Here is a 22,081-nt window from a genome sequence, read left to right as displayed (position 1 = left end):
ACGTTAGTCTAGATTCAATTTGCTAATTTTTAGTAGGCACTTCAGACCTAGGTTCTTATTGTGGTAGTGCCCAGTTCACACCTTCTTGGGTTCAAGTCCTCCCACAATGACTTGGGGCTTGACTTCAGACTCGCTTTGGCCAATAGGACAAGAGCAAGCTTGAAGCAAGCAGAAACTGGGAAAGTGATTGCACATTGGGGCTTGCCGTTTTGCTGCTCTTGGAACTCTGAGCTACGTGAACAAGGCTGCGCTAGACTGCTGGATGATGACAGACACATGGCCCAGTTCAGCCCCACTGTTCTGAGAGCCGTCCAACTCTCAGCAGCAGAGCTGCCTAATTTATTGGCAGCTGACTGCAGACACGTGGCTAAGCCCAGCTAAGGGTAGCAGAAGAACCATCCAGCTAAACCTAGCACAACTGATGGACCCTCAGAACTGTGAGTCGAATAAATGGTGGTGGTTTGAAGCCATTAAGTTTGGGGATTGTTTCTTACAAGTTCAAAACTAATGACAGTTAGCTTCATTATGTTTTAGGATCAAGACTGCATTGTGTATGAAGAGTTGTGAAGGTTTTCACTTCTCTAAGCTCTAGAATTGCCTGTTCTTGGATGATTTGAAAGAACTTTTCTATCAATCAGCTAGGTGTGGAGAAGAGAAGCAGTTTTTTGATTTTTTTCTATTGTTGTTTGTTTCCTATAATTTTCTCAACAATACTTCCCTTGGTTATGAATGAATCAATTGTTAGCAAAATAGGACTACCAATAAAATTACTGATTTCAATTAATGTGATTTCAAAATCAGACACAGCTAACAGCTAGCCTTCTGCTTAATAGTGAAGCATGAGAGTTAATGCAAAGAAAGAAGACCATTATCCCTACCATTACTGAATGTCCATATTTAGGAGTCCTAGTCAATGTAAGTGGGAAAAGAAAACAAAATTAAAAATACAAATATGGGAAATAGGAGACAAAAATAAGGAGACCAAATTATCATCATCATCATTGTTATTTGTAAAAGATATATTTATACATGTGTGTGTATATTTATAGACATATACATACATATATAGGGAGGTGTGTGTGTGTATACACAGAGGGTGCCCAAAAATGTGTATACATTTTAAGAAAGGAAAAAATTTGTATTAAAGTTATAATACTCAATATGTTCTGATAACAAAAGATGAATACAAGTCACACGGAGCATCTCTTGTAATTGAAGAATTCGAATGTGACTTGAGTATGACATATTTATACATTTAATTAATACAGTTTTTTGTTTTCTTAAAATGTATATACATTTTTGGCACCCTGTGTGTGTGTGTGTGTGTGTGTGTGTGTGTATTTTAACCTGGAAGATATGGAATTCATTTAAAGTGATCATAAATAAAATGGTTTATCCAAGTGGGTAGTCACAACATAAATTCTTAACTTTTGTATACATCGACAATAATCTTCCGGGAAAATGTGAAAAAAAAATATGCCATTTATAATGCCTTGAGTAAAATAAGAGGCATATTAATTATGGGATGGGAATAAATGTATAACTAGTTCTTGGATTTAAAAAAAAAAACAGAAAGGTTAGAAAAATGAATCAAAAACTCAGAAGCAGGACCAATGCAGCAGGTGGGAGGCTCAACCTGACTCCTGGGCTGTGTGGAATGGGGTCAGGGGCAGCCTCTGCTGGAAGGAGTGTTCAGGGACAGAGCGCCTGAGACCACCATCCCCCCAGACTATGTATAAAAGGAAGAAGTAATCCCCTCCTGCCTGCAGAGAAACTGAGGTCTTCTTAGGAAGGGGAACGGATGCCAACAAAACAAACCGGTGAAAATGACAAACGTCCCTGCAGCAGAAGCTGGTGGCACCCTGTCCGTATCCCCTGGGACCTTACTACGCAAGCTCAACTTCCAACTGTCAGCAGCGGTGCCCCTTTGCCTGGGGTTCGCTCTGGTAGCAGGAGCCTGGTCTGCCATGTGCGGGTCAGGCCAGGAGTGCTGGGGAATTAATGCCCCCAGCTCTCAACCAGTGAGCAACAAAAACTGGTGTCTGCCCCAGCACCCTCGCACCTCAGATGGGGTGACTGTAACCAGTTCTGTGGGTCTGTGCTGGTTCCCAGAGGTCCCCAGCAGGGTCACACGCCTGTTGAACTGGTGGTAGTTTCTTAGACGATCTGACTTCCTCTCCCTACCTCACTTCCTCACTCTCTGACCAGCAGATTTGGGGATGATCTTACAAATAAACTATCTGCACTATAATATATTCTGAAGTTATTAAAATTTTTAGACTATGAAAAAGGTGGCATTGCAGATAAGGCAGTCATCCATCTCTCTGGCCCCAGCCTGCGACCCTTCCCATGTTTCCCATCTCAGGGAATGGCATCTCCATTTACCCAGAAGGCCAGCCAGATCCAAGAAGGAGTCTTCCATGATACTCTCTGGGCCTCTACCCCAAACACTCGGTCCAGGCCACCATCCTCTCCTGTGTGCACGGCTATAGACTGGCCATATCCACTCTCACCTGCCCTATGCAGCCACACTGGCCTGTCCTCTGCATAAAATTCTTCAGTGGGTTCCTGTGCTCTTAGAACGAGGGTGGACTCCTTCCAAGGCCTGCAAAGGCCCCTGCCCTCCTCTTAGCTCTGTCTCTGCCATGGTGACATTTTTCTCTGGCCATCCTGGTCTCCACTCATTGGTACTACTTGTCCTTCCTTTACAAGCCCTTCCTACCTGGAATGCTTCCGGGAAGCATTAACCCTCAGATCTTATCTGGAGACCCAATCCCCCCCTCCCTGAACCCCGAACTACATCCTTTCCTACTCTTTTCATTCTCATATACCACGTACCCTCTTGGTACATGACACAGTCACAATGGTAATTTTACATTTGCTCATAGCCTCATTGAACTTCCTGGTTCTGCAGAATCTGAGCTCCAAAGCTGACCCTCGCCGCATTCACGTGGTAACCCTGGGCAAGTAAGTCATTTAGCCTCTTGGTGTCTCCATATCCTCCTATCAAAATAGGAAAGCAGGAAGCAATGGCTACTCTACAGGGTGTTGTAAGGATTCGGTGAAATGGTGGAGGGGGAGCCTCAGCTCAGCGCTCAGCTCAGAGATGAGTTCAGAGAATGGTAGTCAGCAGACTACCCCTTTACAGACAGAAAAACTGAGCCTCCAAGGTTTAGATGGTCAGCGTGAAGCCACACAGCACACAGCTGCCTACTGCATTTGCTTATGAGCTAGTTCTGCTCTCTATTCCCCCTGGAGCCTACAGAGATGGCTATGGGCACGTGGTCAGAGGGACAGGAAGCTCTGGCCTGCACTCCAGACTTTTAGGCCTGGGAGACAAGATGGATGGAGATGCTTAATCTCATTTCATAGAATGGGAAGCCCAGGGTCAGAATGGTTAACCCATTAGTAAGCCCAGCTGGTAAATAGTAGCATTGGAAGGAATCTAGCTTCCCAGTTTACAGATGGGCAAACAGAGCCCAGGAATGACCTTTGCGACAATCTCTAGTCCCACAAGCTGGGCTTGGTTTCAGCCCTTCATAGTCTGTCCCTCGCTCCGGGATCATCAAGAAGAAGATCCAGAAAGGGGCTCACCTGCTTCTGTTCCTCTCCCAGGCTGTCCCACATGGAGGCCACAATCTTGGACACATCCCCGAAGGTGGCGCTGGGGTTCTGTCCCTTGATGGCAGCCTGAGTGTCTCTGAAGAAGAGTGCGTAGGCTGACACAGGCTTCTGTGGCTCATTGGGGTCCTTCTTTTTCTTCTTTTTTGGGTTCTTGGCCTTTTTTCCTGGGTCAGCTGAGGGTCTCTTTTCTCCCGAGATCTGCCCGGGTGAGAGGAAGTCAGCAAACCACAGAAGGCTGAAGGCCACCTGTCACAGGTGATCATCTCGGCCTTAGGCTGAGCTAGACTTCCCTCAGCAGTCTTGTGTGCTGGTCTAGCCCTGCTCACACACAGACAATGACAGGAGTGCCACCACCCAGGGGTCAGACACTGCCAGGCTATCCACTTGCTAGGAGAAGGAGGTAACACACACACACACAGATACCCCCAGATAGAAGCTTTGGGTGTTTTTTTTTTTTAACTCATGAAAGAAAATCAACGTGATAGGTAAAAACGATTCAAAGAAATACAGCAGAAAGAGCAGTCTTATAGTCACTGAAAGAATGCTGGAATTAGATCGTTAAATTACATGTAAAATTGGTTAATGTCCTATAGCACCATATAAAAATATCACCTTTGGGACATTTAATCTGATCTACTGGACAGAAATCACTTGCATCTCTATAGAGCCAAGTGAGTCTGCCTTATAATCAGACAAAAATCATTTATATCTCTACCACTTTTTCTACCCCAAGGTAACATCTACCTTTACCGAATTGTAAAATCCCCATAATCAATAATGAATATTGAGCCAAAGCAAATCAGATAGAAAGTCAGATAATTCTTGGGTCAGCCTGCAGGGCAATGCTTTGGTCTGAAGTTGAAAGAACGTTAGTCCTTTGGGGGCCTATTTTGAAGTTTGGGATACATAATTTTTGTCTTAACTTCTCTCCCTTTTGTGATCACGAATAATCCACAAAGATTATTCTGGGTTACCAAAAATCAGTCCCCTCCACCACATTTCTGCTGTGCAACTTTGGTCAGGTGGCTTAGCCCCTTGGATGCCTGTGAACAGATGAGGCTCGAGTGACTGTCGGTGGGTCAGCCCTGGAGCCAGTGGTCTCACCCTGAACAGGCTCGAGGACTACAGTCCTGTGAGCAACTGATGTGGGGCTTCCAGGATGGGGAGAGGGTTGGGATGCCAGAGCCTGGACAGGTGGTGGCTCCCATCCCTGATGTATCCTTGAAAAGGCTGCGCCACTCTGGACTCCAGGGATCCTGGGGGAGGGCATGTCCCCAGAGGGTGGGCATTTTTAGTGCCCTACCCCAAGGTCAATGTTGAATACTCTGGGCAGAGGGACTTTCTGCTAGACCACACTTTTTTTTTTTTTTTTTTGAGACAGAGCCTCAAGCTGTTGCCCTGGGTAGAGTACTGTGGCATCACAGCTCACAGCAACCTCCAACTCCTGGGCTTAAGAGATTCTCCTGCCTCAGCCCCTCAAGTAGTTGGGACTACAGACGCCTACTATAACACCCGGCTTTTTTTTTTGGTTGCACCCATCATTGTTGTTTGGTGGGCCCAGGCTAGATTCAAACCCACTAGCTCAGGTGTATGTGGCTGGTGCCTTAGTCGCTTGAGCCACAGGCGCCGAGCCTAGACCACACATTTTGTCAGAGTATCTTAAAAGGCCAGGATGGCCATGAGATGTGATCCTGACGGCCTTGCTGAAGCCATCCCTACGCAAAAGTGACCTGATAGTCATTCAGGAATAAGACTGCCACATTCTCAAGGCATGTTCTCATCCCAGTCCCTCAGGATGTGTTGGCATTGCCTCTGCTTTATGTACAGAGCCAGGGGGCACAGAGGTGACAGTGCTCGGGCAAGCACACTTGGCAGATTAGCAGGCAAAGCATGATGCCCCAGGTGTGCTCCATCTGTTGACTTTCCCTCTCCTTGGTTTCCAGCAAAGGGTCCGGCCATTTTTCTAGTCTCCGCCAGAGGGAGGTGATGTCCTTTCCCAAAGGATGCAACCCCCATGATTGGAGGGCAGCTTAGGGCTTCACCTCTCCGCCCACATACCTTGAAATGGGCTTCTGACTCCTCCTCCTGTGTTGAACTGGAGGGAGACGGGGTCGCTGACTTGCTCCCAGGAGGTGACGGGGAGCTGTGGGCAATGCTGCTCCTGATGCCCATCTGTGAGATGAGCTGGGACTGGCTGAGGGCACTCATGTGGCTGGCCAGCATCGCCGGGCGGCCCATCAGCGGCCCTGGCCGGCCTGAGTCATAGGCAGCCACTTCCGAGTGGACCATCTCCTGGATCTGAGAGAGGAGGACAGGACATGTTGAGTTAGGAAGGATGCATCCTGCCAGGCCAGCACATCTGTGTTACGGGACTCAGGGAAGGGGTGTGTGGATGAGAAGTGGTGGTGGGGGTGCCGTGGCTCCGACCTGTAGCCCCTGACAAGGGAATCTCAAGGCTGAGCTCCACGCAACTTTGACCTCTGATTTGGTGCACTTAGGGGAACTCCAGCTCCTTTAGTTCCCTGACAGTTGGCCACTGCATTGACATTCACCCTGGACGGAAGGTTGGCACTTTAGCTCTTGCCAGATAGCCTGGTCCAGCTGTGAATGGATCATCCTATGATGGTGAATCTTCCCTGCGAGAACGTGGTACCCCCTCACCTTGATTCCCTAGGCAGCATAAGCGCTAAGAGCACCAACATGGAATCCTGCTCCTGCTGCTCACCTAGGGGACTTTGGCCAAGTTACTTAGCCTCTCTGTGCCTCAGTTTCTTTATCTGTAAAATGTGGATATAATCAAACCCACCTTCTAGGGTTGTTAAGGATCAAATGCACCCAGCAAGCCGCAAGCCTTATAGTGTCTAAGGGTTTGTTAAACACATTGAATAAATATCTTCATATGAATAAAAGTTTAGTACTTTTCTTTCTACAGGTCAGGAACTGTCTTATTAACTCTATTCCCTGTGATATTTTCTAACTGGTTATTTTTAGAATATAAGAAAGCTACTGATTTTAACATGTGAGCAGTTCTCAAACTAAACATATATTTAGAATTGTGTGTACTTTTTGACCTAAATATAAGACATATACATACCCTGTTGGGCAAAGCATACCGATTTGCATACTCTTATAATTATTTTTATTTCCTCTGAATCTGTGGTTATTTCCCCCTTCTAGTTTCTAACACAAAATATCTGCATTTCCTCTCACTTATTCTTTATTAGGCAAGCTAATGGGTTTTCAATTCTTACAGAACTATGTCTTAGAAGGGTTGTTTCTTTTCCCTCAGAATAATCAAATCTCAAGGTCACCACTTCTGCTTCTGTTTTCTAATTCTTTTTTTGTTTTTGCATTTTTTGGCCAGGGATGGGTTTGAACCCGCCACCTCCGGCATACCGGGCCTGGCACCTTACTCTTTTGAGCCACAGGCGCCTTCCCTTTCTAATTCTTCAATATTGCATTTTATCTTTAACAATCCCTTCCCCTCTGCATTTTAAAAGTTTATGATTGTTGCTCCTCCCTCAATTTTGAGTCAACTTCAATTCTTTAATGGACAAATTGTATATATTTATGGGATACGACGTGATGTTTTGATGTATACGTACACTGTGGAATGATTATATGAAGCTAATTAATATAGCCATCATTTCACATTTCACTTTTTTAAGGAGAATATTTAAAATCTACTGTCCTAGCCCTTGTCACATGTACTATACATTGTTATTAAGTATAGTTACCAGGCTGTACAATCCAGCTCCAGAATTTATTCCTTCTGTCTCTGGAAACTTGATATCCTTTGTCCAGCAACATCTCTCTATTCTCCACCCTCCCAAACACCCCAACCGCTGGTAACCACCATTCTACTCTCTGTTCCTATGAGTTTGAATTTTTAAGATTCCACACATGTGAGATCATACAGTATTTGCCTTTCTGAACCTGGCTTTTTGAGTTACTTTTTTTTTTTTTTGAGACAGACTCTCAAGCTGTCCCCCTTGGTAGAGTGCTGTGGCATCACAGCTCACAGCAACCTCAAACTCCTGGGCTTAAGCGATTCTCTTGCCTCAGCCTCCCAAGTAGCTGGGCCTACAGGTGCCCACCACAACTCCTGGCTACTTTTTGTTGCAGGTGCCACAGTTTAGCTGACCCAGGCTGGGTTTGAACCCGCCAGCCTCTGTGTATGGAGCTGACACTGTAATCACTGTGCTACAGGTGCCGAGCCAACTTTTCTTACTTTTTTTGACCCTTTAGACTGACACAGACTTGCCTAGGTTACCCACAACTTTCTGGCTCCCATCAAAACCTCCCTTTAATGCTCAAAGTTATTATTTTGGAAATCTGATGTTGGTTTTTATTGCAAACGGAAGATCGACAATTGTATCTTCAATATGGATTGAACTTTTTGTTATTACAAAGTGTTTTTTTAATCTCCTTTTCCGTCTTCAGTTTAGTCTGATATTAGTAGTGTTGTCATTGTCTACATAATTCTTCTGAACGCGTCTGGTGCATCAGTTCTGAGATACTGTCTTCCTTACATATCTCCTAGATTTTATTTTTTAGTGTGACCTTTGTCAAATTTCGGTGTTTTTGTTATGGTCAGATTTAGAAAATGAACTAAGATTGCTTTCTTCTTCATGCCATGGAACAGTATAAATAACATGGAAATTCTTCCCTTAGAGAAATGAAAGAGTTTAGACATAGAACCATCTGAGGCTTGCTGTTATTTTCCATAGCTAACAGGACTATTTTAGTTTCTATTTTCTCTTGAGTAAGTTTTTGTTAAAAAAAAAACGTTAAATACTTACATAAAATTGAATATACATAAAATTATCCATTTTATCCAGTATTAACACTTAATAGCATATCATTTAAAGGTCATATTTTTAGTATGTTCTATTGTTTTTATAGTTAAATCCTTATTTAAAATCGTAATATTATGATGAACATGTGTTGTTTTCTAGAATTTTCCTGCTCAGTAACATGTTTTAACTATCCAAAGAACAAATTCTCATATTTAAAAATATAAGAATTGCTCAATCTTTTGTTGCAGCAATCATCTGATTTCTTTTCCACCTGTATTTATCTTTGTTCATTCTTAAGGAGGTTTTTGTTTCTAGTCCTTATCTTTTGTTACTGTTATTAAATTTTAAGCCTCTTTAATTTTGTGAAGGCAAAAAGTGGAAACCAAATAAACACATGTACATGTATAGAGAAAATTTTAAAAAATTGACAAAGTTTATGAGCATTTATTAAATGCTGCTTTCTTTTCTATTAAAATTGACCTCAGATATCATATATTGCTTTTTATCTAGCTTTCAAACTAAATGATTTATTTTCACATTTTTTTTTTTTTTTAGTAATGAAACATCTAGGGTAGGTGTTCAACCAAGAGTCATTTTCCCATTGCAGAGGAAATGTCTGAAGACATTTTTGGTTCTGACAAATGGGGAAAGGGGTTCTACTGACACCTAGTGGGCAGTGGCCAGGGATGCCTACCCTGCCCCCATGACAAAGTATTACACATCCCCAAATGTCAACAGCGCCAGGGGTAAGAAACCCTGTTCTCTATAACTATATGGCTTTTCCCCTAAAAAATTTAGGGGCATCATGTAAATATTTTAGAAGGATTCTGTACAGAAGATTTGATTTTTTGTATAGAATCTTTTAGCTGCATCATATAAATATTTTTAGAAGATTCTATATAGAAGACTTGATTTTCTTTGTTACTCTGAAATTATTTGGAAGAATGTTCTCATTTAATGCAGCGGTTCTCAACCTGTGGGTCGCGACCCACAGGAACTGTATTAAAGGGCCGTGGCATTAGGAAAGTTGAGAACCACTGATTTAATGGCTCTTTTTGATATTGTGAGCTGGGAACGTGATGCCTAGAAATTTTATCTTTTTGCAATGTATTAAGGTTTCCATTATGGTTTAGGATATGATCAGCTTTTATAAAATTTTCATGTACATCTGAAATAATATTTACCATGTATCCTACATATAATTTCTCTATAAATCTATTTTTAAAACCTTACATTAGCTGTGAAATATCAAGAAAGATGAGTTAAAGTCTGCTGTTCTTTCTGTGTTCCATTAGCTTGGCTATAAAATTTAAACAGGTTTTCTTCATATATGTTGACATAAAATTATTCATCCCTTAAATGTCTCAGATGCTGTATCTTTGTTACGGTTTTTTCTTCTTCATAAAAGAAAACCATCTTTGCCTTAATTAATGTTTCTGTACTAAGTCCAATTTTATCTGCTATCATTATTACTCCAATTTTTCCACTGTTTTATTTTTGTTCTGCATAATTTTTTGTGTAAATAGCACAAAGGTAGATTTGTTTTGTAACCCAGTTCTTAATATAATATATTGTAATATATGTATTTTATTGTTCCATTAATCATAAATAGATCTAAGAAACAGATTTTTTTCTTTTTTTCGAGACAGAGTCTCAAGCTGTTGCCCTGGGTAGAGTGCCGTAGCATCACAGCTCACAGCAACCTCAAACTCTTGGGCTTAAGCCATTCTCTTGCCTCAGCCTCTTAAGTAGCTGAGACTACAGGCGCCCGCCACAACACCCAGCTAGTTTTTGGTTGTAGTTGTCATTGCTGTTTGGCGGACCTGGCCTGGATTCAAACCTGCCAGCTCTACTTGAGCTAGAGGTGCCGAGACTAAGAAACAGATTTAAAGTGAATTGTTTTAAAGGGTAGGTTTTAAAATTCATTCTCTAAACATCCCTGTCTTCCCTCCCCCGACCTGTACACACCCTTCCTTCCATACGTCTAAAACAAGAATCTGACATTATTTCTTCAAGGGCAAATTGCCTTTAGAGCTTTGCAATAGGGCTTGTTTTCTTTCTCTTCCCAGATGCCTGCTTTAGAATTCTTCCATCAGCTATTCCTGACTCAGTAATTTCAGATCTTGCCAACACCTGATAATGGTAGATCTTTGAATTTTTGCAAACCTGCTTAAGTGCGAAATGTTCTCAATTTTATTTTAATTCACACTGTTCTGATTGCCAGTGAGGTAGAAACACCTTTTCCTATGTTTACTGGGCCATTCGGATTTCTGCAAACATTGTTGTTGAGAATATAAACTAGTGAGGGGGACACTATAGGAAAAAAACCTGACAATATCCAGTACATTGGATGTGCACATGTCCTACAGCCTGGCAAGTCTACACCACCTGTTTACTATAAGGAACATTGCCATATACACAAGAAAGCACACGCACTGCAGGAAAAACTGTGAAAGACTTTGAAATGGACAAATGGGTGCCCTTTTAATGGACTGCTGGGTATTGTCTAGTGGCCCTCCAGCCTGAGCCAGAGCGAGACCTCGTCTCTAAAAATAGCTGGGCGTTGTGGTGGGCACCTGTCATCCAGCTACTTGGGAGGCTGAGACAAGAGGATCACTTGAGCGCAAGAGTTTGAGGTTGCTGTGAGCTATAATGCCGTGGCACTGTATCGAGGGCAACAAAGTGAGCCTCTGTCCCAAAGACAAACAAACAAATAAACAAACAACAAATTACTCTAAAGTGCTTAAGGACATATAAAAATATAGTAAAAGCATAGAAACACCTACTACAGAATAGCGGTTATGTCCTTGCGAGAAAAGTGAGATTGATGATAGATACCAAGGGAGTATCTGTAATATTTATTTCTTAAAAAGCAGATTTAAAGAATAATAATAACAATAACAACAATTACAACATGGGCTTTTCAAAGCGTGCATAGTGTTGAACTTGAGTGTGATGGGTTTTGGGAAACATGGGATGAGGGGACAGGCTGGCTTCCACGTGACTTCATTGGCCATGGTAGGCACCGTGAGTTGCCTGAAATCAGACAGGTCTCCATATGTCCAACCCGAGCCCCACACTCCCAGGTGCAGTAGCCTAAATGACACCATCACACAGATATCACGAGCATATCAAACTTAACACGGTGCAAGAGACACTCTTTATTCTCCTAACTCTGTTCCTCCCCCAGTTTTTTTTTTTTTTTTTGAGACAGTCTCACTCTATTGCCTTTGGTAGAGTGCTGTAGCGTCACTCAGCACTCAGCAATCAGCAATCACTCAGCAATCTCAAACTCTTGGGCTTAAGCGATTCTCTTGCCTTAGCCTCCCAAGTAGCAGGGACTATAGGTGCCCACCCCAATGCCCGGCTATTTTTTGGTTGTAGTTGTCATTGTTGTTTGGTGGGCCCAGGCTGGATTTGAACCTACCAGCTGCTCAGGTACAGGCACCAAGCCAGTTTTTGTTTTTTAATCAAAATAGTAAAGGGCACTATCTTGCAGTCACCCAAGCCACAAACCTGGGCTTCAGCAGCCTTCATTTCTCCCTTTCCCTCACAACCCCAGCCCCTGTGGAGGACACACCGACATTGGCTCTCCTGCCACAATAACCCTAAACCTCCACCTGCCTCTTCCTCTCGCATCACTGACATCTTCTAAAATATGTAAATCAGGCCACGCCCCTCCCCTGTTTAAAATTGAGAATCCCCTAGAATAAAAATCCAATCTAAACAATAAACATAATAATAATAATGGCTTTTTTTAAACTTCAAAGCTTCTTTGAAACAAAAAAAAAATTACATTGTGCGATTTTCCATGTTAGATTTCACTTTGCTGCTACTCGATAGGTTCTTTTGAGCTGAACATTCTCCACTTTCCTCAGATAAGTGCTATTATCTATAATTATTTATTTCCTTATTGCTGCTTCCCTAAAATTCCTAGTAAAGCTGTATTAAATCATCAAGATATTCTATATTTTTACTCATGATTTCAAGCTTTTTAACATCTTTTGAGTTTGGGGAGCAAAATGTGTGTGTTGATTGTTTCTGCTCACTTGGTTATCAGGAGTGTTGTCCCCTGTTTTCACTGAAGTTTTAAATCCAATGATCACATTTTTATGGGTTTTTTTTTTTTTTTGAGACAGAGCCTCAAGCTATCCCCCTGGGTAGAGCGCCGTGGCATCACAGCTCACAGCAACTTCCAACTCCTGGGCTCAAGCAAGTCTCCAGCCTCAGCCTCCCAAGTAGCTGGGACCACAGGCGCCCACCACAACGCCCTGCTGTTTTTTGGTTGCAGTTTGGTAGGCCCAGGCTGCATTCGAACCCGCCACCTTACATGTATGTGGCTGGCGCCTTAGCCACTTGAGCCATAGGCGCCGAGCCCACATGTTTCATCTGAGAGCAATCCTTCCTGATCTCAAATTTTTCTCATCACGTGAATATACCATGTAATTGAAGTTTTTGAAGAATGAGCATTTCCTCCCTGGGTTTTGGAGTAGGATCCATGGTGCGTCCCTTCTTCAAGAACTACAGATTGTACACAGTCGTCCGGTGACTTTTCTTTATATTCCAAATACCTAGATTTGGGGTCGCACACAGTGAACGCAACTGCTTAATGGACCGATTGAAAAACTAAAGCCACAACAGCAGAACTGGCTGGCTGTGATCTGCTATATATGTCAAATTTTCCTTGGAGGAGTTTTTCTCTTGCTGTAGTTATATGCTCAGTAAACTATTGTCCTGAATGCCTGCTTTGTGAACGTACTGCTAAGACAGTCCCTTCCCCTACTGCCCTTCAGGACCCACAGCTAATAGAGACAGACCCTGCATAAAGATATTAATATGACTGAGTGTTAACAGATGCAGACCAGCAAAACACGGGGACAGCCACTGAGCATCCTGGCTTTTCTAAGGAATTTAAAAGACTCTGTCCTAAGGCGCCAAAGTGTAAAATAGGCCCCCAACTTTTTGAGGACGCTCACATGTAGTGGATGTTGTCAGGGTCACACTGATCCCCTTTTCCACACTGCAGTAACCAAGCCCCATGTGCTTGGAGTTCTGGTGTCTGTCTTCGTCCCCAGAGAAGTGTTTGTGGCTGCTTCCATCAGGACGCCATGACACCACCCCCCCCCCCCACCAATGCCCCACCCCATAGAAGGCCACCTTCTGGCTCTGTGGTGCAGCTGTGCTCCTGGGCTTGTCATGGAATCGGTGGAAGTGAGTTATGCTGCGGCCACATCTTTACCCAGCCCCTTCTTCTGTGTACCCCTGATTCCTGCAGCCTCTTCTTTGGAGGGGCCACTCCCTCCATAAATAACCTTCATAAGAGGCCTCATCCCAGGCTCTGCCTCTCGGGAGCCTCGCCCTTGGTCGCTTCAGCTCTGGTCTCCCCTCTCTGCTCACTGCATCTCATTAACATCAAACCCTGCTCACGTCTCTCTGTCTTTAAATAAAAGCCTCTCTTAGCTCCAGGTCTCTTGAAAACTTCTGTCCCAACTTTCTTCCTCTCTGTGCAGCCAATTACACAGAGAACTTTCTCTCCCACTGTCCCTGGGGCCTCTCCTCCGATCAGAGACCCACCTGATGTCGGCCCTCATTACAATCTATACCACGATAAGCATCTTCATCACCCTCACCTCATCCTCATCAGGGGGAGGGAAAGAGGAAGAGGAGGAGAAATCTTCTATAAAGCACTCGATATGTGCCAGACACAGGGCTAAGCATGACCACATGGGACTTATTTAATTACCATGACCTGTACAGGGGGTGGACTCTAGTCATTCTCAGCAGAGGAGGCCAAGGCTCGGGGAGGGTCAGAGACTCACCTGTGATCACACAGCTGCTGGGGGTGGAGCTGAGCTTCTGTGAAGGATCATGCTTTCTCCCCAAGTTAGGATGCCTTCCCCAAGACACTCCTCAGTCCTCGAGTCCTGGGACTGTGGCCTCCCCTCTCAGGCCCCCTTCCCTCTGTCCAGCCCCCTGCTGTTGGCTGTCAGGCCACTTCTTGAGCCAGTCTTTCTTGATCCTCTTCAGCCCCCTCCTTAAGGCTGGCATTCCTCTGTCTGTCCTGCTTTCTCTCCTCTCTCACATTCCCCTGGGCGAGTATGCGGCCCCTATAAACAGGGGGTGTCCCCTGGGGATGACTTTAAATTCCCAGTCTCACCTCGGAAAGTGCTCTACTTAAAGCCAATTTCGGCCTTTTCTAAAAGAAAAAAAGGGGAGGTACAGGACTGGTACACAGAACTGGCCAGACCAGAGCCATCCCTCCATGTATTCTAGAACATTCTACCAGCTCACAGACCCCTATGCCAATCGGAACCCACACTGCTCTGGCCCACCACACTTAGCAACCATTACCTTTTGTTCTAATAAGCTTAGCCGGATGCTGTGGCCTCCCCTTGGCTGACCCTGGGGTTCCCTCCTGAGGGTTACTGTATGTGTGGATGGTTTCCCCGCTTGCTGCCTGGGGGTGTCCTCTGGGCCACAGTGGCCTGGAAGTCCTGAGGGATTGAGGCCCCAGGAGTAACTCCTGACCAGTGAGGCACAGGAGTTTGCAGATAAAACCTCGGTTTCTCCCCACAGTGGGACAGTCCTGAGCTGTATCCTACACGCCTCAGAGGATCACATCCCTTGCCCAAAGTGGTAACGACCATGAATCTACCTTCATGAGCTTTCTCCCCGTCCTTTTTTCACTTCCCTTCTTCCCTAAAGGGCTTCCCAGGTTGGCTCCCTAAACAAACTTCTTGCACCCAAATCTTGGTATCAGGGTCTGCTTTTAGGGGGATCCCAAACTGTGGTACCAGCCCCCCTCCCTGCCTCCAGCATAGCGTCCTAAGTCCAGGTGCTACATTGGGCACCAGAGTGACCCTTTAGGGCTAGAAAGTGTCTCCCCTCCTCTGAACACCTTTCAGCAGCTCCCCTGGGCTCACTGAGCAAAACCTTGACAGACGCCCCATCAAGTTCCATGCAGTCTCTCTCTTCCTGCCTTTTCCAGCCGCTCCCCAGAGCTCTCTAGGGACATGTGGGCTTCTCTCTAGACTGGGGGCCCACCTTCTCCATCGTCTTCCCTTGAGGACTACCTGAACCGTCATCTCCCCAGAGAAGCCCTCCTGGCTCTCAATCTCTTGCTCCATCCTCCGCCTCGCCCTCTCCCTGAGCTTCTCCTAGGGCTCCCCTATTGGCACAGCACCTGCCAGTGTGCAGACACCTGCCGCCCCGGCTCCACGCAGAGCGCCTGGCGTGCAGCCAGCACTCAGGAGGTGTCTGGGAACCACATGGAGCAAGCCTCCTGTTTCCCTCATGGAAACATATGGCCACGCTTGAGAGCCACATCTGCACCCTCTCCGGGAAGGACGAGACAGCAGAAACAGTAACGAGGCGGCCTTGCGAACGTAATTAGGTTCGCAGGGCTTAATAGATTCTCAGGGCTGCAGGAACACAAAGGCGTTTTCACAAATGCCCCATTTGCAATCTCTATGGAGAGCAGCCTTGTGTGCAGAGAATCCCACACAGCCAGGAGGGAATAAAAAAAATCTCACCTTGCTCTTCCCTTCTCCTGGTTCCCAGAGCTAACACCCTATTCCTCCAGGGCAGTGCGAGGTGTTATTAAACACAACCTCCCTCTCTGCCGGGGAATTGGAATGCTTTTTTCTTTCTTTTTTCCATGATGAAAAAACATGTTAATTTAATCTAATTTTTTATTGGCATATCACAGTTGCATATGCAGAGGGGGTACAAGGTAACGTTGTGATATATGTATACAATGTGAAATGCTTTTTACTGGTGGAGTGACTCAATTATGTTCTCTCTGCTTTGGTTTGAGAGGTTCCAGAAACCTCTCCTGAATTTCTGCACTCAGACCCCATATGAACATTAATGAGCCACTTACCAACATTTCACAAGCTCTTCTAAAGTCTCAGAGTAACCCTTTCCGACAGACACAAACATCCTCATTTTGTAGCGGATGGTAACCATAGTAATAACGGTAATAATATTTAACGTTATATTCAGGGAGTGCTATGTGGCAGGCACTGGGACCTTCACAAACAAATCTTTGAGACAAGCATGCTAATCACCCTCCATTTTACAATGGACACTGAAACTCAAGAGAGGTTAAGTGACTTTCCCAAAGTCACACAGCCAGGTAGGAGGAAAGCCTGAGTTCTTCCTGTCTGTTGAGTCTGACACCTTTCCATTGCACCCACACAGATCTTAATGGCGCTTCACCCATGGGTGAAGGGTAATAATGATTCTGCCATCATGGGGCAGCTGTAAGGACCAAGTGAAAAGATAGCTCTGTACAGAGCCAGGCACGTAGTAGGGGTTCAACACAAGAACATTTCCTTCCCCTCATCCTCTCATGAACTTGCTCAAGGAGTGAAGGGCTAAGATGAGGTTAGAAACAATAGAGAGCTCTGAAATATGAGAGGAGAGGGAAGCTGGGAGGGAGGCACCAAGAATAAAAATGACAGCACAAAGCCTTGCACACGGTGGTGCTTCACAAACATTTAGTGTATTTATCAGATTAGGAGTTAGCAAACTTCTGTAAAAGGACAGACAGTAAATGTTTCAGGCTTTGTGGACCAGATGGCCTCTGGAGTAACTAGTCAACTCTGCCCTTAGAGACAGAAAGCAGCTATAGATGATAATGCCAATGAATGGCCGTATCTGTGTTTCAATAAAACTTTATTTGCAAGAGAAGGCAGAGGGCCTTATCCCATGGCCTTTGACTACCAATCCTCCTGTTTGTAGAATGTTGTTGAATAGACAGAAATAATGGAAGAAGGCTTATCCTTTATGTGGCAGGCACCATTTGCCTGGCACTGACCTGACCATGTTTAACCTGAACCCAGTTGTGGGGGTAAAGGTGTGCTTGTTGTTAGCACTTTACAGATCAGGGAGCTGAGGCTCAGGGTGAGGAGTCACGTGCTCATGGTCATTTGGTTAGGGGTAGAGCTGGGATTCACATCAAGGTCTATGGTTCCCTGGCCTGTGTCATTAGCCCTACACCATCACGCCACCCTCCTGCCTGGCAAGGTCTTAGCAAACACCTGCTCTGTGTATTCTCAGCTAAGCCTTGCCCTGGCCACCAGGGCTCTTGCTCTGACATCTCACCACAGCCTTTTTCTAAAATCAGCATAGCTGTAGGCCCTCCCTGAAGGGAATACTGGGACAAGTCACTGTGGTCACTTTGGGACCATGATACCCAGTCCCCAGATGCTGGGTGTGCTGGCTGTGGACTCAGCTGCACCCCCCTCTGAATTTCGTTGGCTGACAAAGCTGCCTCAACCACAGTCATCCAAAGAGGTGGTCTGTATCCACTGAAGTGGGGTTCAAAGGCCCCAACCCCTGACGCAGTAGACAGTACCTGAGCTGCAGAGCTCACTGAGGGGTTGACTAAGGCCTCTGTAGCCATATGTTTTGGCTCATATTCTAAGTCTGCCCAACCTATTTCCTTCACTCCTCATGGGCCCTGCCCCCCAAACCTGCTGCACACACTCTCTGCCCAGAGTCTGTCTCCAGGGATTGCTGCTACCCTGCCCCTGGCAGAATCAAGCCCTCTGCACCTCCCAGGCATTGGGCAGGGCCTGTCGTCCCCCCTGATGTGGTAGCTGCCTCCCTCCATCCCCTCAGCAGGGCTTGCAGAGCATGTCAAGTGCAGATCTGGGTTCAGGGAGCACAGTCCTCTTTCCAAGAGGCCTTGCATGGTGGGGGTGTGCAGACAATTCCCCAGTCTGGACCAGAAGATGGCTGCCAAGAAGAAGGGGAGTCTGAACTGAGTTGTGCAGCTAGTCAGGGGTTAGCTGCTGATGAGAGAGCGGATGCACAGGGAGAGGGGACAGCTCATGCAAAGCCTTGGAGCTGTGATGGACCTGGCTGTAGCTAGGGTGGCTACACTGAGGCTTCAGATATCAGCAGGGATAGACATAAGGGGCTGTGGTCAGCCAGGCTGAGAGCTTTCCCATGCCAGTGGGGAACTAAAGGGATTTCAGCAGGGGAAAGATATATTCAAGATGACCCATGGGGCTCGGCAATTGTAGCTCAGTGAGTAGGGAGCCAGCCACATACACCAAGGCTGGCAGGTTTGAGCCCAGCCTGGGCCCGCAAACAACAGTGACAACTGCAACCAAAGAATAGCTGGGTGTTGTGGCAGGCACCTTCAGTCCCAGCTACTTGGGAGTCTGAGGCAAGAGAATCACTTAAGCCCAAGAGTTTGAGGTTGCTGTGAGCTGTGATGCCATAGCAGTCTAATGAGGCTGACAGCTTGAGACTCTGTCTCAAAAAAAATAATAAATAAAATGATAGCCCCATGGAAAGACCATCTGGTCTCACATGGATAATACTGCTGAGACCAGAGGTCACAGGAGCTGTCTGGGAGAGGGGACTGTGGTGTGGTCAGTGGCCAAGTCCACTGGTGGTGGGTCTGAGAGGCACTGAGGAAGACTGACAGGTGATTGAGCGGAATGTGGGGGATGAGAAGTAACCTAGGGTCAAGTAAGACTCTCAAGATGAAATGGTGGCAAGGCGCAGGCATTGCAGTTCTCTGAGGTGGAGACATAGGAGGAGGAGTGGGAGAGGGAGGGTGATGAGCACAGGCTGAGATGTGCTAAGCTTAGGGAGCCCATGGAGTGTCTATGGAAGCTAACACATTCACAGATTCCGGGGATTAGGATGTGGTCATCTGGGGGCGGGGGGGGGGGGGTTGAGCCTGCTACACCTGGACCAATGATGTGAGAAGTCAATGCCAAAGCTCCTGCATACCAGTCCTGGAAGAAGAAGAAAAGGTCATGGCTCTGGAGAACAGCCTAGAAATCTAGACTCTATGGAGAAGCCTGGACTGGTGACAGAGACCTGAAAAGTGGCCACTGCCCTCTGACTGACCTTCCATCACCACCTTGAGCCTCTTTCTCATGTCCTCTGTGGGCCCGTGCCTTGAGCTGCCCTCATCACAGCTACTTCTGTGGCCATTTTATTTCTCTAGTCTTCCTGAGTCCCCACACCTGCTTCAGGTACTCATACATTCATTCATTCATTCTTTCATTCAACAATCCATGAGCACTGCTGTGTCTGATGCAGGAGACAAAGAGCAGACTAGAAACACCCCATCCGGAGCACACAGTCTGGTGATGGAGGCAGGGATGCACCAACAATTTTAAGCTGTGAGGATGGGTTCAATTTTTCTGAGCTGACTCTCACAGGGGAAGTTTGCAGAGACAAAGAGGATATGGAGCAAGAACAGAATATGCAAGGGCACTGGGGCATGGAGTGATGATGAGCCTGGCAGAGCTGGAGTGTTGGGAAGGGTGGGAATGAGGATGAAGGGATATCCAGAGCTTGGGGCTTGGTAGAGGGGCCATGCATGCAGGTGCTATGAGGATGGCCAGGGCACTGACAGCCAATGGCAAGTCCCACAGTCTGCCCCAAATCTGCCTCCGCAGTGAATACAGGCACATCTCAGCACTCTGAGAAGGCAGCAGAGACTCTGTGAGTTAGTTTCCTACTGCTATTGTAACAGACTACCTGACCTTAGTGCTTTAAAATAACACAAATTCATTCTTTTACAGTTCTGGAGATGAGAAGTCCAAAATCAGTTTCACTAGAGGAATTGGCAGGGCTGGTTCCCTCTGGAAGCTCCTGTGGAAAATCTGTTCCTGTAATTTTTTTTTTACCAGGGTGAATGCTATCCTCATTCCTTGGCTTGTGGCCCCACATCCCTCTCTCTCTGTTTCCAGGGTCTCATCAGCTGCTCTGCGTGTTGGACCATCCTAACCTCCCTCTTCCAGGACTATTATAATTGCATCTCACTCGGCTCACCTGAATAATCCAGAATAATTTGCTTATCTTAAGATCTTTATCTTAATCACATCTGCAAAGTCTATAAGGTTCCAGGGATTAGAACGTGGCCATAAAGTGTGCGTGTGGGTGCGTAGGGGGCATTATTCAGTGTCCTACATCCAGAATCTACTATGTGGGAAGTCACAACTGAAGCTCCCCTCCGCCAGCTTTCCCAGGGGCACGTTGCTCTCTGAGATGTCCTCAGGCTCAAAGAGTCAAATAATTAGAAATGATCTCCTTTTAGGAAAAATAAAAATCCAGCACGAAAGAGAAGAAAAGAAAGCCAATGAGAAGCCTTCCCCTCTGCCTTCCCCTCACCCCAAAGCCTCATCAGTAAGTATTTCTAATAAACTCTCATGCTTGGCGGGAGATCCTTCGCATGCTGACAAATTCCTCCTGAAATTTAGATGTCTTGTTCAGAGTAATAGCTGTAGCGCACAGGTGCCCAGCTGCTATTGTAAAATCAGTAAGCATTTAATTGAAACAAACGACTATAATAATAGTACATTATCCCTGCAGGCCGAGCGCCATCACAGTTTTAATTATTGAGTTAAGAGTCAGACTAATTTATCCTTTAAAGCAACAGCCCCATTCCTGGTGATACTGATCATCCTGTTATGAATATGAAGGTACTGGCAGGGAAGGATATAAATGAAAAGCAATTTGTCCCCTTTGAGGTTAGTTTTGCATTTGAAGGAAGGTTTGCAAACACAGCTTGCTGAGCCCCAGGGTCTGGGATTGCCCAGCTGGGGGTGTGAGAGTTCTGTGCCAGTTGGGGTGGGGACTGTAATCCTTACTCTTCATCTCTGGTATGTAGGCTCTGGGATCTCTGCTTAGAGCCTGCACTAGCTCCCTGGTTCCTTCCAGGTAAGAGCCAACATTCTCACTAAGCAACAATCCCTCCAGCCTCCTCCCCTATGGCTCTGCCCCTCTCCAACACACTTCTTGTTCCACACCCCAGTAGCCCCCCACAGCAGGACTTTCTTCTAGTTCAGTGCATTTTGCCCCCAGAGGACATGTGGCACTATTTGGAGATAATTTGGGGTTGTTATAACTGGGAGGATGTTCCTGGCTTCTAGTGGGCAGAGGCCAGGGAAGCTGCTAAATAACTCACAATGGCAGGACAGCCCCCATGACAAAGAATGCGTCTGGCCCAACGTCGGTAGTGCTGGGCCCGAAAACCCTAGTAATCGAGCTATTGCCTCTGCAGGGAATGTTCTCCACTCCACCTGGCTTCTTCTCTCAACTTGTGCAAGACGTTGTTCAAATCTCACCTTTCCCAAGAGGCCTTCCCTGATCATCCTACCTAACACTGCAAGCTGCTCCCCCGCCCCACACGGGGCCAGCATTCCCAACCCCTTCACGTTCTTTATCTTCCTTTCAAAGCACTTAACACCTGCTAACTTACTGTATGATTGATTTATTAGTTTACCGTTTAGTACCTTGCCGGCCCTGCTAAATGTTGGTTCCACGTGGGCAAAGACCTTTGCTTTGTTTACTAATGCAAACTTCCAGCACCTAGAACAGCGCCTGACACTTAGCAGCATTCAAGGAATGTTTGTTGAATGAATTATACGCCTAGCCTCCTCCTCCTAGGTCCACTTGGCCTCCAGATTGGGCACATGCCACCTCCTTGAGATCACCCCAAATCTACCCCTTCCTGCCAAGACTCAGAGCCTGTTTTATTTTCTTCAACAAGGAAGAGCCACTTACAGGGCTGCTCAGGCATCTCCCCAGCATGTCCTTTGGGTAATTCCCACCTGCCACACAATATATTTTCTGCTGGTCCTTGCACGCAAAAACTGTAGCCTATGAATTGTCACAGCCCC

The 22,081-nt window shown here is 45.9% G+C and overlaps 1 protein-coding gene across 4 annotated transcripts in view; it reads right to left on the bottom strand.

Annotated features, from left to right (window-relative positions):
* TOX2 (TOX high mobility group box family member 2) overlaps positions 1-22,081 on the bottom strand; it is a 136,864-nt gene that overhangs the window by 4,824 nt on the left and 109,959 nt on the right. For all 4 annotated transcript variants that reach the window (XM_003787610.2, XM_012803845.1, XM_003787611.2 and 1 more), the window contains exons 4-5: positions 5,683-5,922; positions 3,595-3,822 (exon numbers count right to left, since the gene is read on the bottom strand). In XM_003787610.2, coding sequence (XP_003787658.1) covers positions 3,595-3,822; positions 5,683-5,922 — 468 coding nt within the window. The remainder of the gene's footprint in view (positions 1-3,594; positions 3,823-5,682; positions 5,923-22,081) is intronic.

The sequence above is a fragment of the Otolemur garnettii genome, unplaced genomic scaffold (assembly GCF_000181295.1).
Source record: "Otolemur garnettii isolate 467f Iridium unplaced genomic scaffold, OtoGar3 scaffold00023, whole genome shotgun sequence".
Lineage (NCBI taxonomy): Eukaryota > Metazoa > Chordata > Mammalia > Primates > Galagidae > Otolemur > Otolemur garnettii.
The sequence above is the reverse complement of the archived record's forward strand: the minus strand, read 5'-3'. Positions and strand labels throughout refer to the sequence as shown.